Source organism: Manis pentadactyla, chromosome 8 (assembly GCF_030020395.1).
Source record: "Manis pentadactyla isolate mManPen7 chromosome 8, mManPen7.hap1, whole genome shotgun sequence".
Taxonomy (NCBI): domain Eukaryota; kingdom Metazoa; phylum Chordata; class Mammalia; order Pholidota; family Manidae; genus Manis; species Manis pentadactyla.
Window position 1 is genome coordinate 124,688,096 of NC_080026.1, and position 26,292 is coordinate 124,714,387.

The 26,292-nt window shown below is 35.0% G+C and overlaps 1 protein-coding gene across 2 annotated transcripts in view; it reads left to right on the plus strand.

Moving 5' to 3' along the window:
• The first annotated feature begins 141 nt into the window (after positions 1-141).
• Positions 142-26,292, plus strand: part of NHLRC2 (NHL repeat containing 2) — a 57,016-nt gene continuing 30,865 nt past the window's right edge. Inside the window, exons 1-4 of one of the 2 annotated variants that reach the window (XM_036899102.2) lie at positions 142-528; positions 3,430-3,582; positions 16,550-17,005; positions 19,491-19,612. In XM_036899102.2, coding sequence (XP_036754997.2) covers positions 351-528; positions 3,430-3,582; positions 16,550-17,005; positions 19,491-19,612 — 909 coding nt within the window. In that variant the 5' untranslated portion in view covers positions 142-350. The remainder of the gene's footprint in view (positions 529-3,429; positions 3,583-16,549; positions 17,006-19,490; positions 19,613-26,292) is intronic. The other variant, XM_036899103.2, reaches the window with a different exon arrangement.

Genomic DNA, 26,292 nt, shown 5'->3' on the forward strand with positions numbered 1-26,292 from the left:
AGGGTGGGGGAATGGCCCTCTTGGAGCTTCTAGAACGCTGGCACAGCAGCCTTTTCCATGTTGAATCAGGCACTCTGAATGTCCAGGCGCAGCTGGGCGCGGGCGCTTAGAAGGGGCGGGGTGGTTTGGGCCGGTAGTTTAATTACATTCTTGGGAGCAGCAACGATTGGCACCTTAGCTTTTGAGTGCATGACTAACAAAAGAAGAAAGTCTGGTTAGCGTGGAGTGGGGCTGGTGGCGAGCGAGGTGAATGTGCCGTTTTGAAACAAAAGGACAGTAAAGCGCTTCCTCTCTCTGCGAACGAGCCCGTCCTGCGGACTGGGCAGCCGCCTCTGGACTGTCCGGAGAACATGGCGGCCCCCGGAGTCCGGAGCTGCAGCCTCTCGGGCCTGTTGCCGGCTCAGACCTCGCTGGAGTACGCCCTGCTCGACGCTGTCACCCAGGAGGAGAAGGACAGCCTGGTCTACCAGTATCTGCAGAAGGTGGACGGCTGGGAGCAGGACTTGTCAGTGCCCGAGTTTCCCGAAGGTGAGGGTCTGTTCGGGTGGGGACCTCTCCCGGAACCGCCCGTCTCTGGGGGCCGGCGCGCTCCCCGGAAGCGGGGGTCCAGGCGGGGTTGTGCTCCCACGCCCCGACTGGGCGCCTCGCCCCGCCTGAGCAGCGGTTCTCGTGTTTTGCAATTCCCAGGTGTCCCGGAGCGGCGGCAGATGATGGGTTTCTGGGGGGCGGGGACCTGCGTGCTGGTCTTTGTATCCTAAGCCCCAGCCCGGGCCGTGTGTTAACTAGGTAGACCTTCCATGAATGTTTAGTGGCCCCTTTTGACAGCGATTGAAGTGTCCAGGCTACCCTGTCCTTTCAGTCTAGTTGCCGAGCATCGTCATCCTTATGCATCTATCTAGTTAACATGTCCTGATCGCTTCTTTTGTGCCACACACAGTTGCAAACAGTTCAGGGATGTTGCTTTCTTTAATCCTCTCTTCAACCCACTGAAGTGCTTTTATTAGTCCTTATTTTATTATTGAGGAACTGAGGAGGTTAAAGTAACTTGCTTAGGGCCTCACAATTAATAACTGCCAGAGTTACGTTATATAGACCACAGGTTTCTTAGCCGTGCCACTCTTCTACGTTCAAAGTGGTGAAATTTGTAATTCTAAAAATGTGAATCATTTATGACCGACCTCCAGGGTTTGAATCCCGGCTCTGTGAGTGTTTGGAACACGAGGGAACCGATATTTCCAGCAGTGCTTTTTGTGAAACACGTCTTGCTATGATAAATGAAACCCTACTTTACCTTATTTGGTTGGGCCTGGAATTGTTTTGCCTGGCGGTGTTGGCATGTCTCCTGGCATGACACTGACACCACACGTATAGTTAATTGGTTGGATGTGGGTTCAGTATCTCAGGGGAGGTGTATCGGAACCTTGCCCCTGACAACAGAGCTTTGTGTGTCTTTCCAGGCTTTTTGCTCCTGCTTCATGGTGTTTATTTTTTCTATTATTAATCCTATACTGGATTTGAAATATTGTGGAATTCTTAAAAAAGAATTGGTTGGGTACATGAGAGATTATCCCATCAAAGAAACTTTAAAAGATTATCTGCATATTGTATACATTTTAAAAGCTTTGTAAGAAGTAAGTTATATATAGTACAGTGTTAGAAACGAGTAGGCCACCAGCCAGGATTTGGACCATTGTTTTTATTTTCTAGTCGTGTTTGTATTTATAGTGAGTGAATTTTATTACCGTGAAATTTGACCTCTGACTTGTAAAAGATAGAACAAAATATATTGGCTTTATATTTATACAGTTAAATTTTCTGCTGGATTTGATTATTGAGGACAGACTACTACGTAAGAATTTTTTTCTTGGTTTCCTTATCAGTAAACTATAATCAAGAAGTCATAAACCTGTCAAAAACGGTGTACTTAAGTCATTTCGTAAAAGGGAACACATGTCTGTGGGAAACAGTGTGGTGTCATGCCTGGATGCAGACAGACCTGGGATTAAACCCCCTTTAGTCTGTTTTGTTAGTTGCATGATTTTCAGCAAGTTAACTTCTCCAAACCTTGCTTTTCTCACTTATAAAAGGTAACCAGTATTTACCTTCCAGATTTGTTATGTGGATTGGAGGTATGATACATCTGAAGTTCTTAGTTTATAGGAGAGTTCAGTAAATGTTAGCAGCTTTTTAAAATTATATTCCTTGTAATTATTATTAAAAATTTTATTAATATTAAACCTGGTAAGCACCTACCACAATAACTGACCTGTAGAAATACTTTCCCTATCCCCCAATCTAAGTTGCTCTTAACTATTTATAGAAAATAAACTTAAAAGACTTATAAATTTTGCAGTTAGGATATGAAATGTGCATGAGTTTGAAGTTTTATACGATCATTTGATCTGGCATACAATTAACACTATTAAAATGGGTACTTAAGAGCTTATTGTACCCTAAAAACTCTCTAGGTTGTACTGGCAGAAGTACTAGTTTGATTTACAGGTTGCTTTTTTTTTTAGAGTTTTAATTGAGTAACTGCAGTTACTGTTATTAGTCCTGAGCTGTTATTAATCACTTGTTACATCCAACTTCAGCTTTCAGTTTCTATAAAATATTTCCAAATACCTGCTGCAAGGTATAATGAATAGTTTTAGTAGCTGCATTTATTTACTTATAAGTAAAAAGCTTGTTATCTTTCTTTCTTAAATTGGTTACATAGAGATGTGTACTTTTAAGGTTAGTTAAAAAGTTTAACAGAATCTTTCTTAATAGTGCATAGTTAAAATTGTAAATCATGGCCAAGTAATTAATAAATCCTGATTTACAAAAATACAGAGAAATGAGATTCTATTTTTCTTTTCTTTGGAGGGAAGGGAACATGTGCTTCATCAGTATTAATGTTGCTTCCATGAAATCTATTAATAGTAAGTGTATTTTGCTTAACTTTCCATTTGAAATATTTCATACCTAAGGTGTCGTTGAGATTCAAAGCATTTCAGCTCTTATGAAATTGGCTTAGGTGTTTTGTATGTTTATCCTTATATTTTAACACTTTACCCCTTTTTGATATTTAGTCATGTCTTGCTCTTCTTAAGGTTGACCGTCATTCTCAACAGCCCATTTGTACCTGTTTATGTACTTAGGTCCTCTTAATGTTTGATACTTCTTCTTGATTTTACCTAAATGTGATCTTACTCCCTTTCACACACAGACTATTACAATATTTCTGAAAGAATTTAGTAGCGTTTTGTCACTGTATTTACAGACTGCGTCATAGCAACAGCTTTCCCGTCCTCTTCCGCCCACTCTCACTCACCCTGCCCCCATCCCCTTCTTAGAAATAAGAATAGTTCACATTTTAATTGTAAGTTTTAGATAAATTATCTTGGTCTTTTCCTTTAATCATTATTTATTTTGTATAAATTTCAGGATTAGAATGGCTGAACACAGAAGAGCCTATTTCTGTCTACAAGGATCTGTGTGGAAAAGTGGTCGTCCTTGATTTCTTTACCTACTGCTGCATAAACTGTATTCACCTATTGCCTGATCTTCATGCATTAGAACAGGCGTACTCTGATAAAGGTATCTGCCCTTTAACTGGTTTTTGATCGACTGTCCTAGTAAAGGAACTGGAGTAGCTGACTCATTTGCTTATGGGAGAATGAATATTTGGCATGAACTTCAGTGATTCTAAAAGCAATTTCTAATCTATGAATTAAGGACTCCATGTACCTTTTCATGAAGAGTTAAGCTTTAGTGAAAATGGTTTGTCTTCCTAAAGAACCAGCATTTGGTATATGGTTTTTCTCTAAGGGTAAGACATAATTTACTTTTTTCACAATGGAAGTATTTTAACAAGATCATTTTGTTTATCTAGACTTACCTCAATTTGTCCTATGAAATAATGAAATGTGTGACTCTAATTTTATACACTTCTCACTATGGCATAAAGGTTTAAAGTTCTTACTTGGAAATGTGATTAGGCTTCCCTTAATATCAAATGACATGAACTACAGTGGAATGCAAAATATAATACTTTCTCTTCAATCCTACTTCATTAAAAAATGATTTATAAAGGTTAATGTTTTCCAAAGTGTACTAGGAAATCCTCTTTTATGGTATTAAAAATTCTGAAGATGTAAGAGATTATACTTAATATTTGCTTTAGAGCTTTGAAATTTTCTCAGATCTTTTTGTCTTGTTTGCTTTCTAAAAAGAAAGGGGCACGTGAGGTAAATGAAACTAAAGTTTCCATTTAATTAGGTTTAAATTGAAACTACTCTTGTAATGGATAAAAATGAGAGAGGGTCACTGATCCTGTGAAAGTAGAAATGAGAATAGAGTATATAGGTACAAAAATTAAGGATATCTTGAAACTTAGTTAAAAGGAAAGATAAAATCTTCCATGCAAGCAAAATTTAAGATGCTTTTAAATTGTAATAGATTATATCTGTAAATTGCCAGAGAGAGACTTATCAAGATCTCAGATATTCCCAGTAGCTTAATCTTGTTTTCAAAAATTCATATGTATTGATTCAAGAAATACACATATATCATCAGTGCCTAGTTTTTGGGTACTTATGTGTCTTGCTCAAGCCAGTATAAATAAATAAACACATTTATTGAACATGTATTATGTGCAGGGCACTGTGCTAACTGCTGAGGATGTATGTAACAAAGTTGAATAAAAAGAATTACGGAAACTGAGGAAATGCCTCCAAGCACTGGAAAAGATTTTCAGTGAAGGAAACACTTAAGCTGGAACTTGAAAAAATGAGCAGGAGAGCAGCTGAAAATGCAAATGGGGCAGGAGTAAGCTGGCTGAGGAAGCCACAGGTAAACAAGCAGGGAAGCACAGAACAGTGGATTTCTCAGGAAGAGGTAAATAGTTTGTCTGGCAAGATGTAGGAGCTCCTGGGAAAGGGGAAAGGAAAGGACGGTAATTAGGTTCAGACCACCTACCTGTGAAGAGCTTTGTATAACACTCTTTCAACTTACTCTTCCATTTGAAGGTAGGATACGTTTAAGGTTGTTCCTGATGTGTTTGTTTAGTAGGAGGATGACAATAAGATTTGTATTTTAGAAAGGCCCTATAGGCTGGGATAAGAGTCCCAAAGTTAACCATATCCATGCTTAAGGTCACCCCTAAAAGACTGTATATGGTTAACTTAATTGGTTAACCCCATACCTGAAGCAAATTCAGTGACTTTTTAGGTTGGATCCTCATTATCTCTCTCTCAGTTTATTGGAAACATCATTTTTTTTTTATGTCTAAGAGATTTTTTTTTAAACAGTTATTTTAATTACAAATGAAAGGTACATGACTATGAGATATTAGTTAGTGCAGACATTTTATGTTTGAACCATCCATCTAGATTAAAGCCCTTACTAGAGCAGGTACATTCTAATTACAGTAGAAGACTAGCAGGAAGATCCTCACCTCTTAAAGTGGGGGTGGGGACAGGTGGCACGGGCAACGTTTGGGAGCATGTGAAAAATGCAAAGTCTTGGGCCCGGGCCTGTGAGTCAGAATCTGCATTTTAACATGGTGCCCAAGTGATTCATAAGCACATTAAAGTTTGAGAAGGGCTGGTCTGGGTCAGTGTTTCTAAAAGATTAGACTATAGACCATCTACATGGCAAATACCTGGAAAACTTATTAAAAATGCAAATTCCTGAGCTCCACCCAGGCCCACTGAATCAGAATGTCCAGACAAGGAGTCCAAGAATCAGCATTCCCAACGAACTCCCAGGTGGGTGGAAACATCATTTTTATAGCACATGGTGACAAAAGTAAACACTACTTTCACATACAAATACACTTCTGGAAAGTAAAATACTTTTTTAAGAGTTCTCAACATTGTAATTTAAAAGAGACAGTATTTCAAAATATGCTACTATATGAAAATGGTGATAATTTAGACATAAAAGATTTTTATATTGCTCAGAAGATAATTTCAATTCATATTCACAAAAGTAGGCATACCCAGAGATTATCACATGAAAATTCAATAAGCTGCCACTAAATTAATTTGCTTTCTTGCAGTTAGGTGTCTTGTCTTATTACTATCTGACAGGTTTCTGAACACATTTGCCGCAGTGCTAACAGTTCTTGAGGTGGCATTCAGCAGCCTATTTTAAATTCCATGGAGTATTCAGTTCATTTTTTAGTAATCCAGAAATGCTCAGCTGAGTGAGGAAGTACTTTTTCATTAAAAAACACCCTGAAAATGGTCCAGTTTAATACTCAATATCCTTCCTCTGCAGAACAGCTTTTAAAAGTCAGGTCTGTAGCAGTGACCAGTATCACTTTCACAATAGGAAAGAGAAATTATAAATGCCAAGGAGTCTAAAGGAGAAAGTAAAAAGATGCTTAATAGGAATGAATGGTTCTGATCTTCAGACATTTGTAGCTGTGCCCTAAGGTGGTTATTAACTCATAATAATTTAGCACATTTTCCTTAAACTGATAGCTCAGTTTTTTTTTTCCCTTTCTAGTTGACAATTTCTAAGTTTTTACTTAGAATGTTATATTATTAGATAATACTCAAATTTAGCACAATGGCAATTATTTAAGGAAAAGCACTCTTGTTTTATAAGAAACCATCTATTAAGGAGAAATGGTATATTTTAAAATGTGCTTGCTAAGTGTATGTCAATATATAAGTAAATCAGACTTTAAAAGTTTTTAATGCCATAATACTACTTAGTAAATGCTGATATTCTCATGTAGTATATGCTATTTCTGTTTTATACTTTATTAAAAATTAGAAGAATGCATTTCTAACTTTATAGTGAAACTAAACCTCTTAATGAGTCAATCTGTAATTTCATTTTGTGTCCAGGTTCCCAGAACCACCCCCAGGATTGGTAATTCTTTGGGAGGTGAGGACTCAGAGGGTTCAGCATGTAATTAATGAACTCACAGCTATAATTTATTACAGCAAAAGGATATGAAGGAGAATCAGCAAAGGGAAAAAACCCTCAGGGCTAAGTCTAGGGGAGACCAAGCACAGGTTTCCCAGTCCTGTCCCAGTGGAGTCACACAAGATTGGCTTAACTACCCAGCAAGGAGTTGTTACAACACACTTGAGATATTGCCTACAAGGGACTCTCATTAAAGACTTAGGGGCCAAAATTTTTATTGGGGGCTGGCCACATAGGCAGCTTCTGACTGGTGGCATATAGTGAAATTCCAGAATCCAGAAAGAAAGCAAATGTTCAGTATAAACCATATCATTTGTACAAACAGTTTAGGCATAGTGAGCCATTCTTACCAGTTGTGGGAATCCTCCCAAGAGCCAGGCAAGGCCCAGCCTCCTTTGAAAGAATAGCAGTCAGGGCTGCTATGTTAACTCTTTTCTGCACACACTTTATATTTTCTTTTTGCAGTAGCACATATATTTATTATTCTGTGTTCTTAAATAGTAAACTACAATGGAAATATTAGCCAATTTATGGCAAATTTGCAGGGTGTTTAATGTGGATACAGGGTAATGTCTGTTTTTGAGATTCTAAAACATTTTTCAAATTTGCTTCTGATCTCTGCTTCAGTTCAGGGTTCAGTTATTTTGATCCTTTCATTTCATGGTTCCATTGCTCATAAAATCCTATTTCTCTGTACGTCCTCTTCTGTCATGGTGTTCTAGCCTCTCTGACCTTTCTTCAGTTCCTCAGTATCATTATTCCTCTTGCATTAAGGCCCCGACACAATGTTTGCTCTGCCTGGAGTGATCTCATCCTTCCTTGCCTAGTAAAGTCATGCTTGTCTTTTACATCTCAAAATGTTTCGGTTTATGGTTCTTGTAACATGTAAAATTCCTCAAATATTTTTAATCTTTGCATTGAACTAGGTTATTATAGCACCTGTGATTGAACTATACTTTCTGCTATATAGTATGTTGTATATGTAATTATATGTGGTATATGTTACTATATACAATCGTGGTCTAGTACAGTTGAAATCTATATATCTCTATCTCTGAAATACGGAAACTTTAAAATGAGTTTTCAAAGTTATTATTTTATTACTAATATGTTAGAAGCAGTTACTCTTTTTGTATGGATTCTCCTTCCATTTTTCCTTCCTCCCTCCTTCTCTTCTCCTTCTCCCTCTTTTTTCCCTTCCTTCCACATTTTATCTTAAAAGAAGTACTTTTAATCCTTGTGTTGGCAAAAAAGATTCATAAATGGAAGAATCTTTAACGTCCTACTTTTCATTTGGACAATTAATAGTAAAAGCAAAATGATTTAAGAAAAATCTCTGTATACTTTAAGCTTCTTGACACTGCAAAAATAGGAGGCATCATTATTTGGTAATTTTCTTTGTAGATGACTATAGATATTCTATTTAGACAATATCATGTGGTTTATATATATATATACATGTGGTGTACATATATATACATTTCTTCAGCATTTATGTCCTGCATATTCTTTGATTTATTTTCTATGTACTCTAGGCACTGTGCTGGTGAATAATAAAACATGCATGGTCCCTAAATAATAGGAATTATAGTTTTATGGGGGAAAGTTATAATCAAATAATCATAAATATTTTTATAATTTCTGATTAATGCTAAGAAGGAAAATTACAGGGTGCTATGAAAACAAATAATGGGGTTTACTCTGATCTGGAGGAAATAAAGCTTTCTTAAGAGTAAAACTTGAGTTCTAAAAAAATAATACAGCTTTACTATGGGAGAAAATGTGAGAATATTCCGGCCAAGGGAACACTGTGTGTCAAGGCCTTAAAATGAGAGGAGTAATGATACTCGAGGAACTGATGAAACGCAAGGCTGCCTCAACGCCCTGAGGGAGGGGAAGAAGGGTGTAGAGAAGATGCTGGGAAGATGAGATGTGCCTTTTATAAAAAGAACAATGGAAAGCCAGTGAAGGATTTTTCTGGAAAAGGGTAACATGATCAGATTGGTGTTTGTTGAACAGTCAGTCCCACTGCTGGGTGGGTAACTGATTAGTGGGCAGGAGTGGATGTAAAGATCTATGACAAGGCTGCTGCTGTGCTCCCTCTGAGACCAGTAGCTTGAAACGAGTTAGAGTCGGTAGGTCAGGACTAAATACGGGTGTGAGAGAGGGCTTCTTGGTTATTACAGAGATGGCCTAGGTAGGTTTCTAGCTTGCGCAGTTGGACAGATGGAGGTGCCACTCAGTGGAGGAAAACACTATAAAAAGGACAAGTTTGGAGGGTAAGGTCACGAGTTTAGTTTGAAGTATCTTTGAGACTTGTACTTCATTCTCCCTATGACTTGCGCTGATCTTACAGATAAAGATCTAAATCCTTACTATGACCTACAAGGCTGACCCTGTATGTATATTCTCATTTTGTCCCATGCTTCTCTTTGTTCTCTGTTACTTAAACCTTCTTTGGCCTCTTCTCATATACCCTCTTTTTCATGTGTTGTTTTATTTCCCTGCAACTGTCCTCATTGGCCCACTTGATGAAGAGTTAATACCTTCTCATTGTTCAGATCTCACCTTAATTATCACTTCAAAGAAGTGTTGGAGTATATTGATCAGAAAGAAGAAAAAATATATATATTTGATGTAATGTATGTTATATATATAACATATATGAAATATAAATGAACTTGATTCCTAGATTCTTATTTAATTCATTGGGTTATAAATCATCACTGCCATTATTTATTTTGATGTTCAATATATCTCTGTTTGACTAATGAAATCCCCTTCAACCTATCAGTTATGCCCTATTGACATGTCTTTATCATTCTTTGAGTACTTCCCTGTCACAACAAAATAATTTCCAGCTCATCTTATACTTTCCCAGCTCCATCCTCCATTCAGCAGTACTAGGAGACAGAGAATATCATGGCCTTCAGAGTACCTGTAAATTGAAAAACAAACAATTTCATTAAACATCCTATTGCTGCAAGCCTGCAGGAGCTGAGAACTGATAGTGGGGAGGCATGAAAGACTCAGTGAGGAAAAGTAGAGTGGTTCAGAGGTATTGGCAAAGCACAAAGTAACCCCCGTACCTGCAGAATGAGAAAATCCAGCACAAAGTGCAAAATACTGAACACAGGTTTGGATATACTAGAACATAGCATCAGCTCTTGAAAGTATGTAGGACTAGGAACAGAAGCCTCAGAGACGTATTGCTTTTAGAGAGGAATCAGAGATACAGAGATGTGGTTTCCCTTGGAGACAGTCTACTGAAGAGAAGAGGGAAAAGTTAAGGATCCTGCAGAAACAAAAGAGAAAATACACATCAACCCGTCCTTCTAACAATGCTATCCAGAAATGAAACTGCAGAGAAAAAGGGAGCAGTCAGAAGAGGGCACTCTCAAACTAGAAGCCCTGTCCAGAAAAGGAATAGGAATATTAAGAAGCAGATCACGTCCATATAAAACTGTAAAAAGCTGAAAATGTGGTTGAAGGTTGAAAGCTATGGAAAATTCTCATTGAAAAAGTTATTAGATAAAGTTGACAAAAACTGTAACAATTCCCCATACTGAATTACATATCCTCAAACAGCATTTAATTTAAGAATAATGAGAAATGCAATCAGAAATTCAAACACTAAGAAGAGAAACGGACCCCCCAAAAAAGAAGAAATGAGTGTTGATTGAACCTAGAAAAGAAATAGAAGAAAAAGGTCAAAATTATATTAGAAATGAAGAGTACATTGCAGGTTACCCAAGTGACAATAAGTACTTATAAAAATGTAATAAAGGGCATTAAAGGAAAGTAGGGAAAAAGCTTAGAGAATGAAACGAACTAAAGTAAAAAAGAATTAGGGAGAAAATGGTTGGATTGGAAGATAAGCAGAAGAGGTCCAACATAAGGCTACTTGGAGACTGAAGAACAAAGTCAAAAAACAACTAGAACTATTATCTAAAGTTAGAATCCAAGAAAATGTTCTGGAATTAAAGAAATTTTGAAATACTGAATCTACATATTGGAAGAACCTACCAGATACCAGGGAAAATTGACCCAGAACAGCCCAAGAAGTATGCTGGTAAAACTATTATACTTCAAAGATGTTTAAAGAAAAAATCCTCAGGACCTCCAAGAAAAAGATGACTTTCAAAAGTGTGTAAATTAAATTAGACTGGATAGACTTTTCACAAGTAACAGACAAAGCAAGACAGCAGTAGAGCTCTACTTAGAGCAATCTTAAGTAGAGAAAGTATAAACCAAGTTATTATATCCAACCAGCTGTCTTAAGAATCAATCAGGGTTATAGAAAAAGGTTTGAATGTCCAAGAACTCAGAGAATACAGTTCATGTGTGTATCTACTTTCTGGTGAATTTACTTGAAGGAGAGCTTCTAACAAGGAGTGATTAAGGAAACTCCCAAATGGGTGGATGAAGATTTATATATGTTATTTGTATTGCTCAGACCAAAATGAGGATGTGGAGTTTTGGTATATGGGTCAGGATTTGAGCAGAGAAGCAGAACCCCTAGAAGTAATGAGAAATAAGGAATTTATTATAAGCACTTGTTACATAATTGTGGCAGCTGATGGACCAGTCTACATGTGACTGTTACTTCTGTGTCTAATACCTCAACTTGAAGTCAGCAGGCCAGGCAGTTGAAAAGGAAAGATGGATATTAAGTAGGGGAGGGCAAGGACAAATTGCAACCAGAAAGCCTGAACTGGACCTTATACAAGCCTCCAACTTAAATGTGAGGAGAACTGAGTAAGTTGGTGTCCTTCATTGTGGAACTAAACACTCACTTCACTAGGAGTTGGGGAAGCTGAGGAAGGGGGTCTGGCAGGTGCTGCTGCAGCTTGGGCCCAGCTGCAACCGCACCCAGTAAGGCGAGCCTGCAGATTTGGTACAAAATGTGTCCACTGTAATAGTATGTGGTGCCATGTACCAGTCTTCAAGCAAAGAAGACTGGCTGCTGCTCGCTTTTACACCCTCTAGTTCTATCACAAAATATCTCTTGTGGTCCCGGATGACCCAGAATTAGGGAGCGAATAGAATACTGAAAAACAATTTAAATTTAGCTAACTCACCATGGGTAGAATAATAATATAATATATTCTGACAAAAGTAGAAACAGTGCAACTGAAGAAAGATGGGAAGAAAAGAAAGAGAATGGGGAAATAGAAGACCTGATTATTGTATAGGGAATAAGTGGGAGTTCAGTGATACCGTTTAAGAATGATTAACCAGATAGTAAAAGGTTATGAAAAAATGGGGATTAATACTTTTGTAATATCATAAAAAATATGAATATGAAGGAAACCACAGGAACAAAAATACAAACCTCCCTAAAACCCAAAAGAAACTATCCAAAAAAAAAAGGAAAAGGAGCCCACCAAATAGAGAAACACAGTCAAACACAGAAAGTAAAATGTAGGATAATGTGAAAGAATTGAGATCAAATATACCAATACTCTAAATGTGAAATAGGTTAACTCTACTATTGAAAGACAATACCCATCAATTCCTCATTTATTTTCCATTTTTATTATTTATAGAAGTAGATGTTGAATTTTGTCTATTATATACCTCTAATTTGTTTTTTTCATTATTTCCAATCTCTGCTTTCTTTTGATTTATTTTGTTAGACTTTTTTTTAGTGGAAAGTTTATTCATCTGTTGTAATTTTTGTTGATATAAATATTTAAGGTTCTGAAGTAAAACTATAAATTTTCTTCTGTTAGTGCATTAAATATATCCCATAAATTATAACATACAGTATTTTCATTGTCATTATTTTTTAGAAATTCTGTCATTCTTTTTCACCTTTCAATTTGATAAATAGAGGGTTTTTAAATTTCTAATTGGGAAGGTGTGAGATAATAGCAAAATTTATTTTTTGATCTCTGCCCTGGGTTCCTGTCACAGAGTTCTTAAAACCCTGTGATTTCCTAAGTGAGAAGAGCACTAGGAACATCTTTTGTTCTAAAATTAGATTTTTGACTCCAGTTCCTTGCAGAGTTCCTAAATTTATTGGTATTTCCTAGGTGATAATAGTGTGTTTTGTTCTGCGGTGACCCCTGGGGGGCTCCTGGATGGGGGCTGGTCACCAGAAAGACCAAGGAATCTTCAGCCTCATACCCCATTCTCCACGGAAGGAAGAGGGGCTGGAAATGGAGTTAGTGATTGATCATGCTTAATGAAGCCTCTGTAAAAGTCCTGAAGGTATGGAATTCAGAGAACGAGAGTTGCTGAACACACGGAGGTGCTTGAAGTGGCAGGCTTGTAGAGCCTTGCCCTATGTCTCTGTCATCTGTATCCTTCATCAGATCCTTTTATAATAAACCAGTAAATGTGTTTATCTGAGTTCCTTTAGCTGTTCTAACAAATAATCAAATCCGAGGAAAGGGTCGTGGGCACTCTGATTTATAGCCATGTCTGACAGAAGTTGTGGGTAACCTGGGGACCTACTATTTGCCCTTGGTATCTGAGGTGGCAGGGAAATCTCATGGGACTGAGCCCTTAACCTGTGAAGTCTGTGCTAACGTCAGTGAGTCAGAATTGAATTGAATGGTGGGATACCACCTGGTGTCACATACAACTGCTTAGTGTGGGGGAGAAATCCCATGCATCTGGTGTCAGAAGTGTTGTGTGTGTGGTGGTAGTGTGAGAGTAAAGGAGAAACGTAAAGGAATAGTGTGTGTTTTTCCTAAACAAAAGGCCCTTTTCTTTGTTATTAATATCCAGTTTTATAATATTGTGGTTAGAATCTAATCTTTATAATGCTTTCTTTGTGATCAATGTTTATAAGTGTTCCATGTACACTTGAGAACAAGTTATGTTCTTTATTATTAGAGTAGTTTGATATTTATCAGTAAGATCTTCGTTGATTGTGTTAATTGGACTTTCTGTGTAATTTCTTTTTGTCTGCTTGATCTGGCTTACACTGAGAGTGCTGTGTTTCTGCTTTATTAAGTTGCTTTTATTACTTATTACATGAGTATTAATAACATTTCTGTGGTGAATGCTTTTCACATTAAAATGTTTCTTCCTTTGTCATGTTTAATGACAGAGGGCTTGAAACCTACCTTGCCCTCCATCAGGATCACAACCCTTGTGTTGCTTTCCTCTGCCTGGTGCACTGCCCATCCCTTTACTTTTGGCTATTCTGATTCACTTGGGTTTCACTTAAGACCATTCACATTTGTATATGATTATTATGCATAATTATTGTGTTATATGTATTAGGTGTATTTATTGTGGTTTTTATAATATGTGCTTTCTTTGCTATTTTATTTTACTATTTTTTTTTGATAGAAAAGGTTGCATTTTTCTTTTAATACTCAAATCTGGCCTATAAGCAGTTACTTTTTTTTACAGTTTACAAAAAAGAAAACTGATGCACAGAGAGGTGAACTAACTTGCCCAACATAACTCAGCAAGTAGTAAAGCCAGATTTTTAATGCAGGGAGTCTGACTCCAGAGCCCATGCTATTTTACTGAAGAACTTTATTGTGGCATAATTGACACGCAGTAAACTACACAGCCCTTCAAGTGTACAGGCCTTCCCACTCCTTTTCCCTTGGTCCCCAAGTGACCACTGATCACTGTGTCTTTTCTGTAGCTGCTTTCAAGGTGTTTGTAGGTTTTGGGTTTTTTTTTAATCTTTGGTTTTCAATCTGATGATATGTCTTGGCATGGTTTTCTTTTATTTGAGGTGTGTAACCTTCTCAAATCCTGTAAGTTTATATCTTTAACCAAATTTTGAGAGCTTTGGCATTATTCAAGTATTTTTTCTATCTCCATCTCTGTCTTCTCCTGGGATCCCAGTTACACATAAAATAGAACTTTTGAAACTGTTCCATCGATAGTCCTGAGTTTCTGTTTTTGTTTTTGTTTTTGCATTTCCAATCTTATTGCTTCATGTTCTTAAGATTGGGTAATTTCTGTTGAGCTATTTTTAGGTTCATCGACTCTTCTCCCTATCATCTCCTTTTTGCCACTGAGCTCATCCAATGAATTTATTTCAAATATGGTATTTTTCCCTTGTCAAATTTTCATTTAGTACTTTTTTTATAGTCTCTATTTCTCTGTATTTCATATATTTTCATTCATTTCAAGTGTTTTTTTCTTTACCTCATGGAGTATACTTATCATAGCTCTTTGTCTACCAATTCAAACATTCATTCTGGTGTCATTACCTATCAGTTGCTTTTTTCCTTGATAATATGTCACGTTATCTTGTTCTTTGAGTGTCAGGGAATTTTGGATTGTTTTGTAGACATTGGAATGTTACCATATGCGGACTCTGGGTTCTGTTATAGTCCTTTGAAGAATACTGATGATTTGTTCTAGTAGATATGCAGCCCTGTTAGTTCTGTCGCATCTTCATCAGCCCTTTCTCTCCTTCCATCAACTCAGTAACTCAGTTCTCAGTTTTCTAAGCCTTTGCTAAACTTTTCTGAGTCTGCTTCACACATGTGCAGTTTAGGAGTTAAGCCAAGACTTGTGAGTGTTCCTTCTCAGCAATGAGGAATCACCTTCTCTGGTTCTCTTCAGGGTTTCCCCCACACTCTCCAGTTTTCCTGGTTCCTGGGCCCAAAAGACAGTGGGGTTTCTATTGGAGTTTTAGCCACCTGTGTTGCTGTAAAACCAGGACCCATCATCAGTGCAAAACTGTGAAGGGGAAACAATACAAAACTGGAAACTCACTCTCCTGTGGTTTGCTTTTGCAGATTTTGACCCCCTCTAACAATCTCCTTGCTTTTGTTTGCTTTTCTCAGTCCTCAGGCAGGGGTGTGTGTATGTGTTTTGGTTTGGAGTTAATAGTTGTAAATGGAAGGCTGGGCTGTCAGGGAATTATACCTCCCAATTGGTATGCTTTTATTTTTCTCTCCATGCTGGTTTGTATAGTTTTTGATGGTACCTTGAGAGAGTCTAGTTTATGTAATAATTGTTCCCTCCCCTACCTTGGCAGTCAATACTGAGTTTTTTCTCTGAATCCAGTCTATCACTTACTACTTCTTTTCTGTACTACCTTCTTGACATACTATATTGATTAGGTAAAATAAATATGTTGTTTTTAGGTTTTGGCAGTTCTACCATCTACAATAAGATTTATTCTAAGAACTACATAACAGGAATTTTAAATAAATCAAAGACTTTATATTATGAAAATATCTTGCTTATATTCAGTTTGACAATCTGTAGTGTAGATAAGTCAGAGTAATTTTAGAAGATAACGTGACAGTAAATACCACAAAAGCAGTCATAGGCACTGAATTTCAAAGAGGCTTACAACAGGTGGAAAAAAGTTAACAGAATTATAATATCTTCATAAGAAAAGTGTATTTTTTAAAGCTTTGTGTAGATAAAAAACAAAATTTTAATCCTGAAATAGCCACATGATTTTGATATGTGTTTTTATGTAGTTACCAAGATTGTCATGAGATTTAAATGTCAGTTTTTTATTCATGTGTTTAATTTCACTGCAGCTGAGGATACTAATTTAGTTCTGCCTTTTTAATCTCTGGATTGTTTATATTTATTAATTACCAAAATCAAATGTATGGATGGTGAAATTCAGACTTTAATATTTCATAATGTTTAACTTATAATTTTTCCCATTTAGATGGTCTTCTGATTGTTGGTGTTCACTCTGCTAAGTTTCCAAATGAAAAAGTCATGGAGAACATTAAGAGTGCTGTTTTCCGCTACAACATCACCCATCCTGTGGTTAATGATGCAGATGCCAGCCTTTGGCAAGAACTAGAAGTTTCCTGCTGGCCAACTCTAGTCATACTTGGACCTCGTGGAAACATGTTGTTTTCTTTGATTGGAGAGGGACACAAAGATAAATTATTTTTATATACTTCAATAGCTTTGAAGTATTACAAAGGCAGAGGACAGATCAGAGATAATAAAATTGGAATAAAACTCTATAAAGATTCTTTGCCACCTTCACCATTACTATTTCCTGGCAAAGTAACAGTAGACCATATTTTTAATAGATTAGTAATAGCAGACACTGGACATCATAGAATTTTGGTCGTTGGGAAGAATGGACAAATTCAATACAGTATTGGAGGTAAAGTTTGCTTTTAATTGTGATAAATAATATATTTTACTTTAAAAATACAGTTCAAGGAAATTCAGTTGAAATTTATAAATAAGAACTAATTGTAGAAGAGTAATATACATTGACTTTTAATTACATTGTGAAGCTATTTGTTGATGTATGATGTCTGAATTAATCTCTTCTCAGTCCCTCAAAAACAAATGAAATTACCTAAAAAGCTCCATTCAGATCAAAAGGAGGAAATATTTAAGATAATTTTTAAGTATTTTTGTATGTCCTTTTTTTTTTAAGCTGCAGCTCTTACGGTATAAAAGTATATACATTTTGGAGTTCAGGCGATTTAATTGCTATATTTCACTTTGCATCAAAATATATCCCTATCTTTTTAAAACCAGTACAATACCCTAGGAGGTTGAGACTTAGATTATAAAATAAATATCCCTTGATTTGTACATAATTTTTTCTCTCATTGCATAAGAACTTAAGCATACTTCTGGATCCACTCCCTTTGGGTATAGCAAAATATAATTAGCACACAAGCATAGATCATTTTGTTCCACATCTCTCTGGTCTTAGATCTAAAATGGGCTGTTGTTTACATCTCCATAATTAATCAAATCTGATACATACATTCTTATTAATCCTGCTTATCTGGGCTGAACTGATATCTTAACAACATAGTAGTCAAAGAGAAAAGTAATGCATCTTTGCAGCCCTGCTTTAGAAACATGTAATGTAACATCAGTACACAGAGTAGGGATATCTGCATTCCTAATGCGAATAAACTAATTACATTCCTAAGCCCTGGAACTATTCTTAGTATGCCAAGATATTATTCCTTTAGCTCTTGAATTTTTTTGTTTCTTGAATTTGTTGTCTTTGTTAGACTGTGTTTATGTTACTTGGTTTGGAAACTTGGTATTTTGGTTTATGATAAGCAATGTGCAAATTGTTACTCAAAATTTATGTGTTGTAGCAGGTTGAATTGAAATGGTTAGGAGTTTTTAATAGATTCTGTACTTTTCAAAATACTGTAGGTAAATGTTCTCCTTTGTTAAACAGGAAAACCAGCAGCAAGCTACCTTTCCCAAACATGTTTCTAGGAATACTGTAGTCTTGAGATAAATTAATAGTTACTCTACAGTTTTTTAATAAAAGAATTCTATGGTCAGATACACTCAAGAAATACTCATTGGATATGGTTTAACAGATTTTTGTTGGTGGGGGTGTGACTGTACTTCTCGGATCTCTTACCTTATGAATATTCAAGAGGAGATTAGTACACAATATAGTACACAGTATTTCCCAACCCAATCTGAAGTGACCACAGTACCTCCCTTTTTTTGCCTCCCAGGGAGCTTTCACCAACAATAATAGTATTATTAATATTAGTAAACATACATATGCCTGGCATTATTCTAAGCATTTTTCCTGGATTAATTTATTTGGTCCTCACAATGCTGTAAATCAGGAAATTATTAGTTCCATTTTACCAAAGAGAAACTGAGACACAAAGAAGTCATCCAGATCATCAGCTACAAAGAGGTGAAGTTGGAATTCAAACGCAGTGCACAGTCTGCTGAGCTCCTGAGGTTATGTTCCTAGTCCCTACATTATCCTCCTCTCTCCCTCACAGTACAGGACAGGGGAGTTTTGCAGAGTGTAGCTGGGGAGTGCTGACTTAAAGGCTTCGGATGGCTTGTCCTCTGGCCACAGAAATAACAATTATATTTTATTATGCTGTGTATTCTCCATTCTTGAAACTCCTCATGTATTACAAAAGCTGAGAAACCATTAGAGCAGAACCACTCTTTCACTCTCTTAAAGTGTTTATGAGATATTGTAGCACTTAGTGGCAAAGTGAAATAGTAAATATAAAGGATTTTAATCTAGGAGTACATGGACTACTAAGAAATGCCTGATTAGCCCTCAGGATCTCAGAACCCCTTGAAATTGTTCATGATATTTTGTGACCATATGTATTTTTCTTAGGGAAGGGTTCATAATTTTTATTGTACTATCAAAGATTCCTTCCAAATTTGTTAACAATCATCTAGATAATAAAAGATTAATGTTATTTTTAGTTCTTTCTAGTCTAGGTAGTAAGTAATTAATATGCTTTTAAAAGTATTTTCTTCTGACATAAGCTACTATACTTGAGTGCACTATTAACTGTTACCCAATAAGTCCTGTTATTAGCAAAATTTAATTAGAGAAAAACCATTATTTTGGAAGACATTTTAGTTTTTAGGTAGAATATTATATATATATTGTTATTTATACTGAAATCACAGATTTAAATACAAATTTTATTTATTTTTTTGGGTTGATTTATATATATTTTGAAATGATTGCAATAGGTTTAGCTAATATCTTCTCATATAGATTCAATAAAAGGAAAAGAAAAAAAACAAGTTTTATTTTTTTGGTTTTACTTTGAGATAACTTTTTAAATGGAAAAATTTTGTCTTATGGCTGTCTTCTTATCTTTTAGGACCCAACCCTGGAAGGAAAGATGGAATATTTTCAGAGTCAACTTTTAATTCACCACAGGGTGTAGCCATAAAGAATAATACCATATATGTGGCAGATACTGAAAACCACCTTATAAGAAAGGTAATTTTTCCATTTTATGTAAATTTTTAATACTTCTAATCAGAAAAACTGTCTACTTGCTACATTAAATATTTGAAGTGAGAGGGTGATGCTTAAATGCGTCAAGTCATCCTCATTCAGCTTTTTTTCAGAGGTACTTGCTTTAGCTTTATTCTTATATATCTAATTTTTCTGTGTGTCAGCCTATAGTTGTCACAAAAGACAAACCCATCAATCAAGTCTTCTTTTTATCCTTTATTTAAAAGTCATGTGCCAATCACTCAAAAGCTCCTCACTTTGAGGTATTTTCCTAACCAATATTTACAAATTGATGCTTTGTACCTTTTCAGTTGAATTTTCTCAAACCTAGAAAAAAACATACCACTCTGGCATCCTTTCAGCTTCTATGACTTGCCTGTAAATACTTATCTGTCAATTAGTCTTAAAATTCTTGCTGTTTCATTATGAAAGTAATATGTGGTATTCTTTTTGAAAAATGAATTAATACATAGAGGTAAAAAAAAAATCCCATGGTCATCTATTTCAGTTTCTTAGAGGTAACCAGCTATTGTTAAAATTTGTGTCTTTTCAGAAATTTTCTACCCACATACAAATAAATTTATATGTAAAAGATTACAGAGTCTTTTTTTAAACAAATAGAATCATACTGTACATATCTTCTGCGGTCTTCTTTTAACTTAATTTTTCCATATTAATCATGTGAATGATATGACTGCATAGTATTTCATTATAGGAGTACCTAGTTATTTTAGACATTCCTTGCTGATGAATATGTGGCTATAATCCATTGGTCTTTAAGTTACTTTCTATTTAGAAAATAACTGAGTTCATCCAACTCATCCTGCCTAAACATAACGTTTCAGATACTTCCTTGCTTTTCTTACTGTTTCTCTATTAATATATGTGCTCATTTATTTGACAATATTATCACCTAATATACATTTAATAGGAAAAAACATATAGAACATCTAGTAATATTCACTATAATGTAAGTCTCCATGAGCGCATGAAATGTGTTTTATTGCTGAAATCCTAAGCACCTTGAACAGAGCCTAGCCCACAGTAGGTAATCAATAAATACTTGTTGAAATCCTCAACAAAATACCAACAAACTAAATTCAAAAATACATCAAAAGGATCATCCATCAAGACCAAGTAGGATTTATTCCAGGGATGCAAGGATGGTACAATATTAGTAAATCAGTCAATGTGATACTGCACTTTAACAAAAGGAAGGATAAAAGTCATATGATCATATCAGTATGTACTTTAGAAAAATATTTAGAAAACCCTAGACTCTACCAAAAAACTATTAGAACTAGATTCAGCAAAGTCCAGTATACAAAATATACAGAAATCTGTTGCATTCCTGTATACAAACAATGAACTAGCAGAAAGAAATCAAGAAAATAGTTCCATTTGCAATTGCATCAAATAGAATAAAATACCTAGGACCAAACATAACCATGGAGGTGAAATACCTGTATTCTGAAAACTAAGACACTGATGAAAAAAACTGAAGACACGAATAAATGGAAATTTACCCCATGCTTATGGATAGGAAGAATTAATATTGTCAAAACGGCAATCCTGCCCAAAGTAATTTACAGATTCAGAGCAATCCCTATCAAAATACCAATGGCATTTTTCAATGAACTATAGCAGATAATCCTAAAATTCATACAGAACCACAAAAGACCCCAAATAGCCAAAGCAGTCTTGAGCCAAAAGACCCCCAAATAGCCAAAGCAAACCTGTCCTTTTTTAATTGTATGTTATTTCGCTTCCTTTAGAACTTAATGGGTTTTGGAGTATGCACTGCATTTCAAATACTTTCTAAGTAGCATAATCACAACAAATTTAGGTTACCTGAAGTTATGTTTATATTATATCACTTAGTTTAGTGTATGCAAAAATAGGGAGTGAGGTGGAATTATTATTTCTTGCCTGTCTTTAAAAATATAAAAATATTTATTGTATTTTACTTTTGTTTAAGACCCTATTTGTTGAGGATTGATCATATTCATACATTCGCAGCTCACAAACATCATTGTTCTGTGCATGCCTGTCTCTTGTTTAGAATAATTTATTAATTATAAATCCCTCTTTATCCTATTTCCATTTCCCTTGGCTTTCTCCCTATATAAACACACATGTAGGCAGCCATTCTGGTATGTTTCATTCATATCCTTTTATTTGTATATGACGTAAAAGATGTAGTGTTTTGTGTGCATGTTTTTTTTTAATTTTTTAATTTTTTATTTTTTATTGAAGGGTAGTTGACAACAGCATTGCATTACATTAGTTTCAGGTGTACAACACAGTGACTCAACATTTATATACATGATAGTTCTAGGTACCAGGTATCACCATACCAAGTTGTTACAATATCTTGACTATATTCCTTATGCTATACATTACATCCCGGTTACTTATTTATTTTACAATTGGAAGTGTGTTTATATATATATATATATATATATATATATTTTGTGAGGGCATCTCTCATATTTATTGATCAAATAGTTGTTGACCACAATAAATTTCTGTATAGGGGGGTCAATACTCAATGCACAATCATTAATCCACCCCAAGCCTAATTTTCGTCAGTCTCCAATCTTCTGATGCATAACGAACAAATTCTTACATGGAGTACAAATTCTTAAATAGTGAATAAGTTACATGGTGAACAGTGCAAGGGCAGTCATCACAGAAGCTTTCGGTTTTGTTAATGCATTATGAACTATACACAGTCAGTTCAAATATGAATATTCATTTGATTTTTAAACTTGATTTATATGTGGATACCACATTTCTCTATTATTATTATTTTTAATAAAATGCTGAAGTGGTAGGTAGATACGAGATAAAGGTAGAAAACAGAGTTTAGTGTTGTAAGAGAGCAAATGTAGATGATCAGGTGTGTGCCTGTAGACTATGTGTTAATCCGCGCTAGACGAGGACAATAAACATCCACGTATGCAGAAGATTTCTCTCAGAACATGAGGGGGGAGGTTCTAAGCCTCACCTCTGCTGCTCCCCATTTTCTCACCAGATGGCCCCCTGCGACTGTGCCTGTCTTAGGTTGTTCCTCCCTTGAGGAATCTTACCCGTCTCTGGCTAACCAGTCATCTTCCGGGGCCATACAGGGAAATGTTAAGTTGGTAAGTGAGAGAGAAGCCTTATCGTTTGAAAAGGTTAGCTTTTTACTTCTTTGCATATTTATGCCCTGTGGCTTCTATGCCCAGCTTTTGTCTTGAGGTGTCTTTACCACTTGGAAGAATTATGATACTCGGTAAATTCGACATGTGGCACGAGTTCTATTTAAAGGTTGTGATTAGGTAGGAAGAAGAAAAGCTATAGAAGTAGCAGGCAGAAGAAAACCTGGGAAGATTGATTATTTCTTTGACATATCTTCTTGTAGAGTAACTTCAGCATGGATAGGTTTTAAACGACTAATTAAATTGTGCAGACACATTAACATAATAGGAATATAGTTACCTAACCAAAGCATACCTGTAATTACCATGTGTGCATGTTTTTTAAACAATTTTATTGTGATATGGTTTACATAGATAAATCTCACCCATTTCAAGTATATAATTCAAGAAGTTTTAGTAAATTTAGTAGTTCATTCCTTTGTGTTGCTGAATAGCATTGATTTTATGGATATACCACTTTTATCTATTTATTCACCAGAAAATGGACATTTAGGGTGTTTCCATTTTGGGCTGTTATGAATAATTCATGTACAAGTTTTGTGTGTACTACATTTTCATTTCTCTTGGGTAGAAATTTAAGTGTTGGAATTGTTGAATCATGTGTTATACTTGTTTAACATTTTAAGAAAGTACCAAACTATTTTCCATAGTAGCTGCATCATTTACATGCAATATGGTTCCAGTTTCTCCTTATCTTCACCATTACTTGTTTTTTTCCATTTTCCATTTTTTAGATTCTCAGCATCATACTAGGTGTAAAGTGGCCTCTCATTGTGGTTTTGATATGCATTTCCCTAATGAGTAATCATATCATTTTTTTTCTTATGCTTATGGACCACTTGTACATCTTCCTCTGAAAAGTGTCTTTTCAGATTTTTTTGCCAATTTTTTATTTGGGTTATTTTTATTTTTTATTATTGAGCTGTAGTAGTTCTTTATATATTCTAGGTAAAAATCCCTTAACAGAATAAGAATTTCACATACTGTACTACATTGTGTGGGTCTAAAATTCCGATTCTTTTTTTTTTTTCATTGCTTTTGCTTTTGGTGTCATAGGTAAGAATCAATTGCCAAATCCAAGATCACAAAGATATACTCCTTTATTTTCTTCTAAACATTTTATAGTGAAGTCTTTGATCCACTTTGAGTTGATTTTTATACATAGTGTTAGGTAGGAGTCTACCTTCATTCTTTTGCATTTGGATATAGTTATTGTAGAACCATTTATTGAAGAAACTATTCTTTCTCCATTGGTAAGTTTTTAAGTCAGGAAGTATGAGTTCTCTCACTTTCTTCTTTTTCATCATTGTTATGGTGTTCTGGGTCTCTTGCAATTCCATATGAATTTTAGGGTCAGCTTACCCATTTGTGCAAAAACTTGAGTCATATAAATAATTGTATTGTCTACAAAAAATGAATGATAGTTTTATCTTTTCCCTTCTTATTTTTATACTTCTTGTTTTCTTTTTTATTATATTGCTGGCCAGAATCTCAATTGCTTTTAAACATTAGCAGTGATAGTTGTGGGTATAGTCATAATTTAAAGGGAATGTATGTAAATTTTCTCCAAAAGTTTAATATTTTATGTAATTTTGGGAAATGAAGTATTTATGAAATTAAGAAAGTTTCTATTCCTAGTTACTAAGAATTATTTTATTATATAATTTTTAGAATGCATTTTCTACAAGTATTGAAATAACTATATAAATTTTTGCCTTTAGTGAGTCGATATGATGAATTATATTAATGGTTTGTTTGCTGTTAAACCATCTTTTCATTCCTGGGATAAATCTTACCTAATGGTGAAGTTTTAAAAGTCATATTGGATTTGGTTATCCTATAGCTGATGTTTTTAAATATGTTCATAAATTAAATGGACATGTTTGATTTTCTCATACTGTTTTGCCTGATTTTGGAATCAAGGTCACATAAACCTCATCAAATGAGCTAATTGTTATTCTTTTTATTGGAATAATTTGTCTAAGCAGAAATGATGTTTGAACATTCATTAAAACTCCCCTGTAACATTACCTGGACCTGGGGCTTTCTGTAAGATGAATTCTTTGATTATAATTATCAGCTTCTGTGATAATATTTCTTAAATCAAGATCAATAGTTTGAAGCTGCCTATTATGTTTTTGCAGATTTGGCTCAGTAAAAAATATAGATAAGAGTACATTGATTAATATTTTTTAGAAATTCAGGGCATTATAGGCAGTCTCTAAAAATAATATGAGAGGATATTACTAAAATCAATGTAATTCACTGTAGTAACAAAATAGAAGATAATAACCATATGATTGCTTGCATCTACCTACCACTTCAGCATTTTATTAAAAAATAATAATAATAATAAGGGAGAAATGTGGGATTCACATATAAATCAAGTATAAAAATCAAACGAATAATCATATCTGACTTGATTGTTTATAGTTCATGATGCGTGATCAAAACTGAAAATTTCTGTGATATGACTGCCCTTGTACTATTCACCATGTAAGAACTTATTCACTATGTAAGAACTTGTTCACCATGTAAGAACTTGTTCGTTATGCTTCAGAAGATTGGAGACTGTTGAGAATTAGGCTTGGGGTTGATTAATGATTGTGCATTGAGTCCCCTATACACAATTTTATTGTTGTTAACAACCATTTGATCAATAAATACGAGAGATGCCCTCTCAAAAAAAAAACCATATGATTGCTTCATTAGATTTAGAAAAACATTTGAAAACATTTAATACCTATTCATGATAAAATTAGTAAACTTGAAATGGAAATAACATCCTTAATATGATAAAAGGCATCTACTAAGAGCCTACAGCTACACTTAGTGCAAAATATTGAATGATTTCCCTCAGAGATTGGGAACAAGGCAAGGATCCCCACTCTCACCATGTCTATTAAACATTGTACTGGAAGTACTAGGCATTGTAATTAGGGAAGAAAATGAAATAAAAGGCATAAAGGCCGAAAAGGAAGAATAACTATTTGCCAATGACATGTCATGCATAGAAAATTGTAAGGAGTCTATGATAAAGGTACTTGAACTAATAAGTAAATTTAGGAAGGCTGCAGAATAGAAAGTCTATGAAAAAGTCAACTATTTTTTATATAATATTAACAGTCAATTGTAAGTGAGAATTTAAAATTTGCATTTACAGTAGCAATAAGAAACATAAAATACTTAGAATAAATTTTTAAAAATACATGCAAGTCCTGTATATGTCAAACTGTAGTATATTGCTGAGAAAAACTAACCCAGTATTGGATTGGAGGGCCCCAGATGGCAGAGTTCTTTGAATTGATCTGTAGATTCAAAGCAATCCCAATCAAAACTCCAGTAGGCTTTCTTAGGTAGATACTGATAAGCAGCTTTCAAAATTTACATGGAAATACAAAAACAAGGATTTATTAAATCTAAAACAATCTTGAAAACAAGTTAAAAGACTTAGACTAC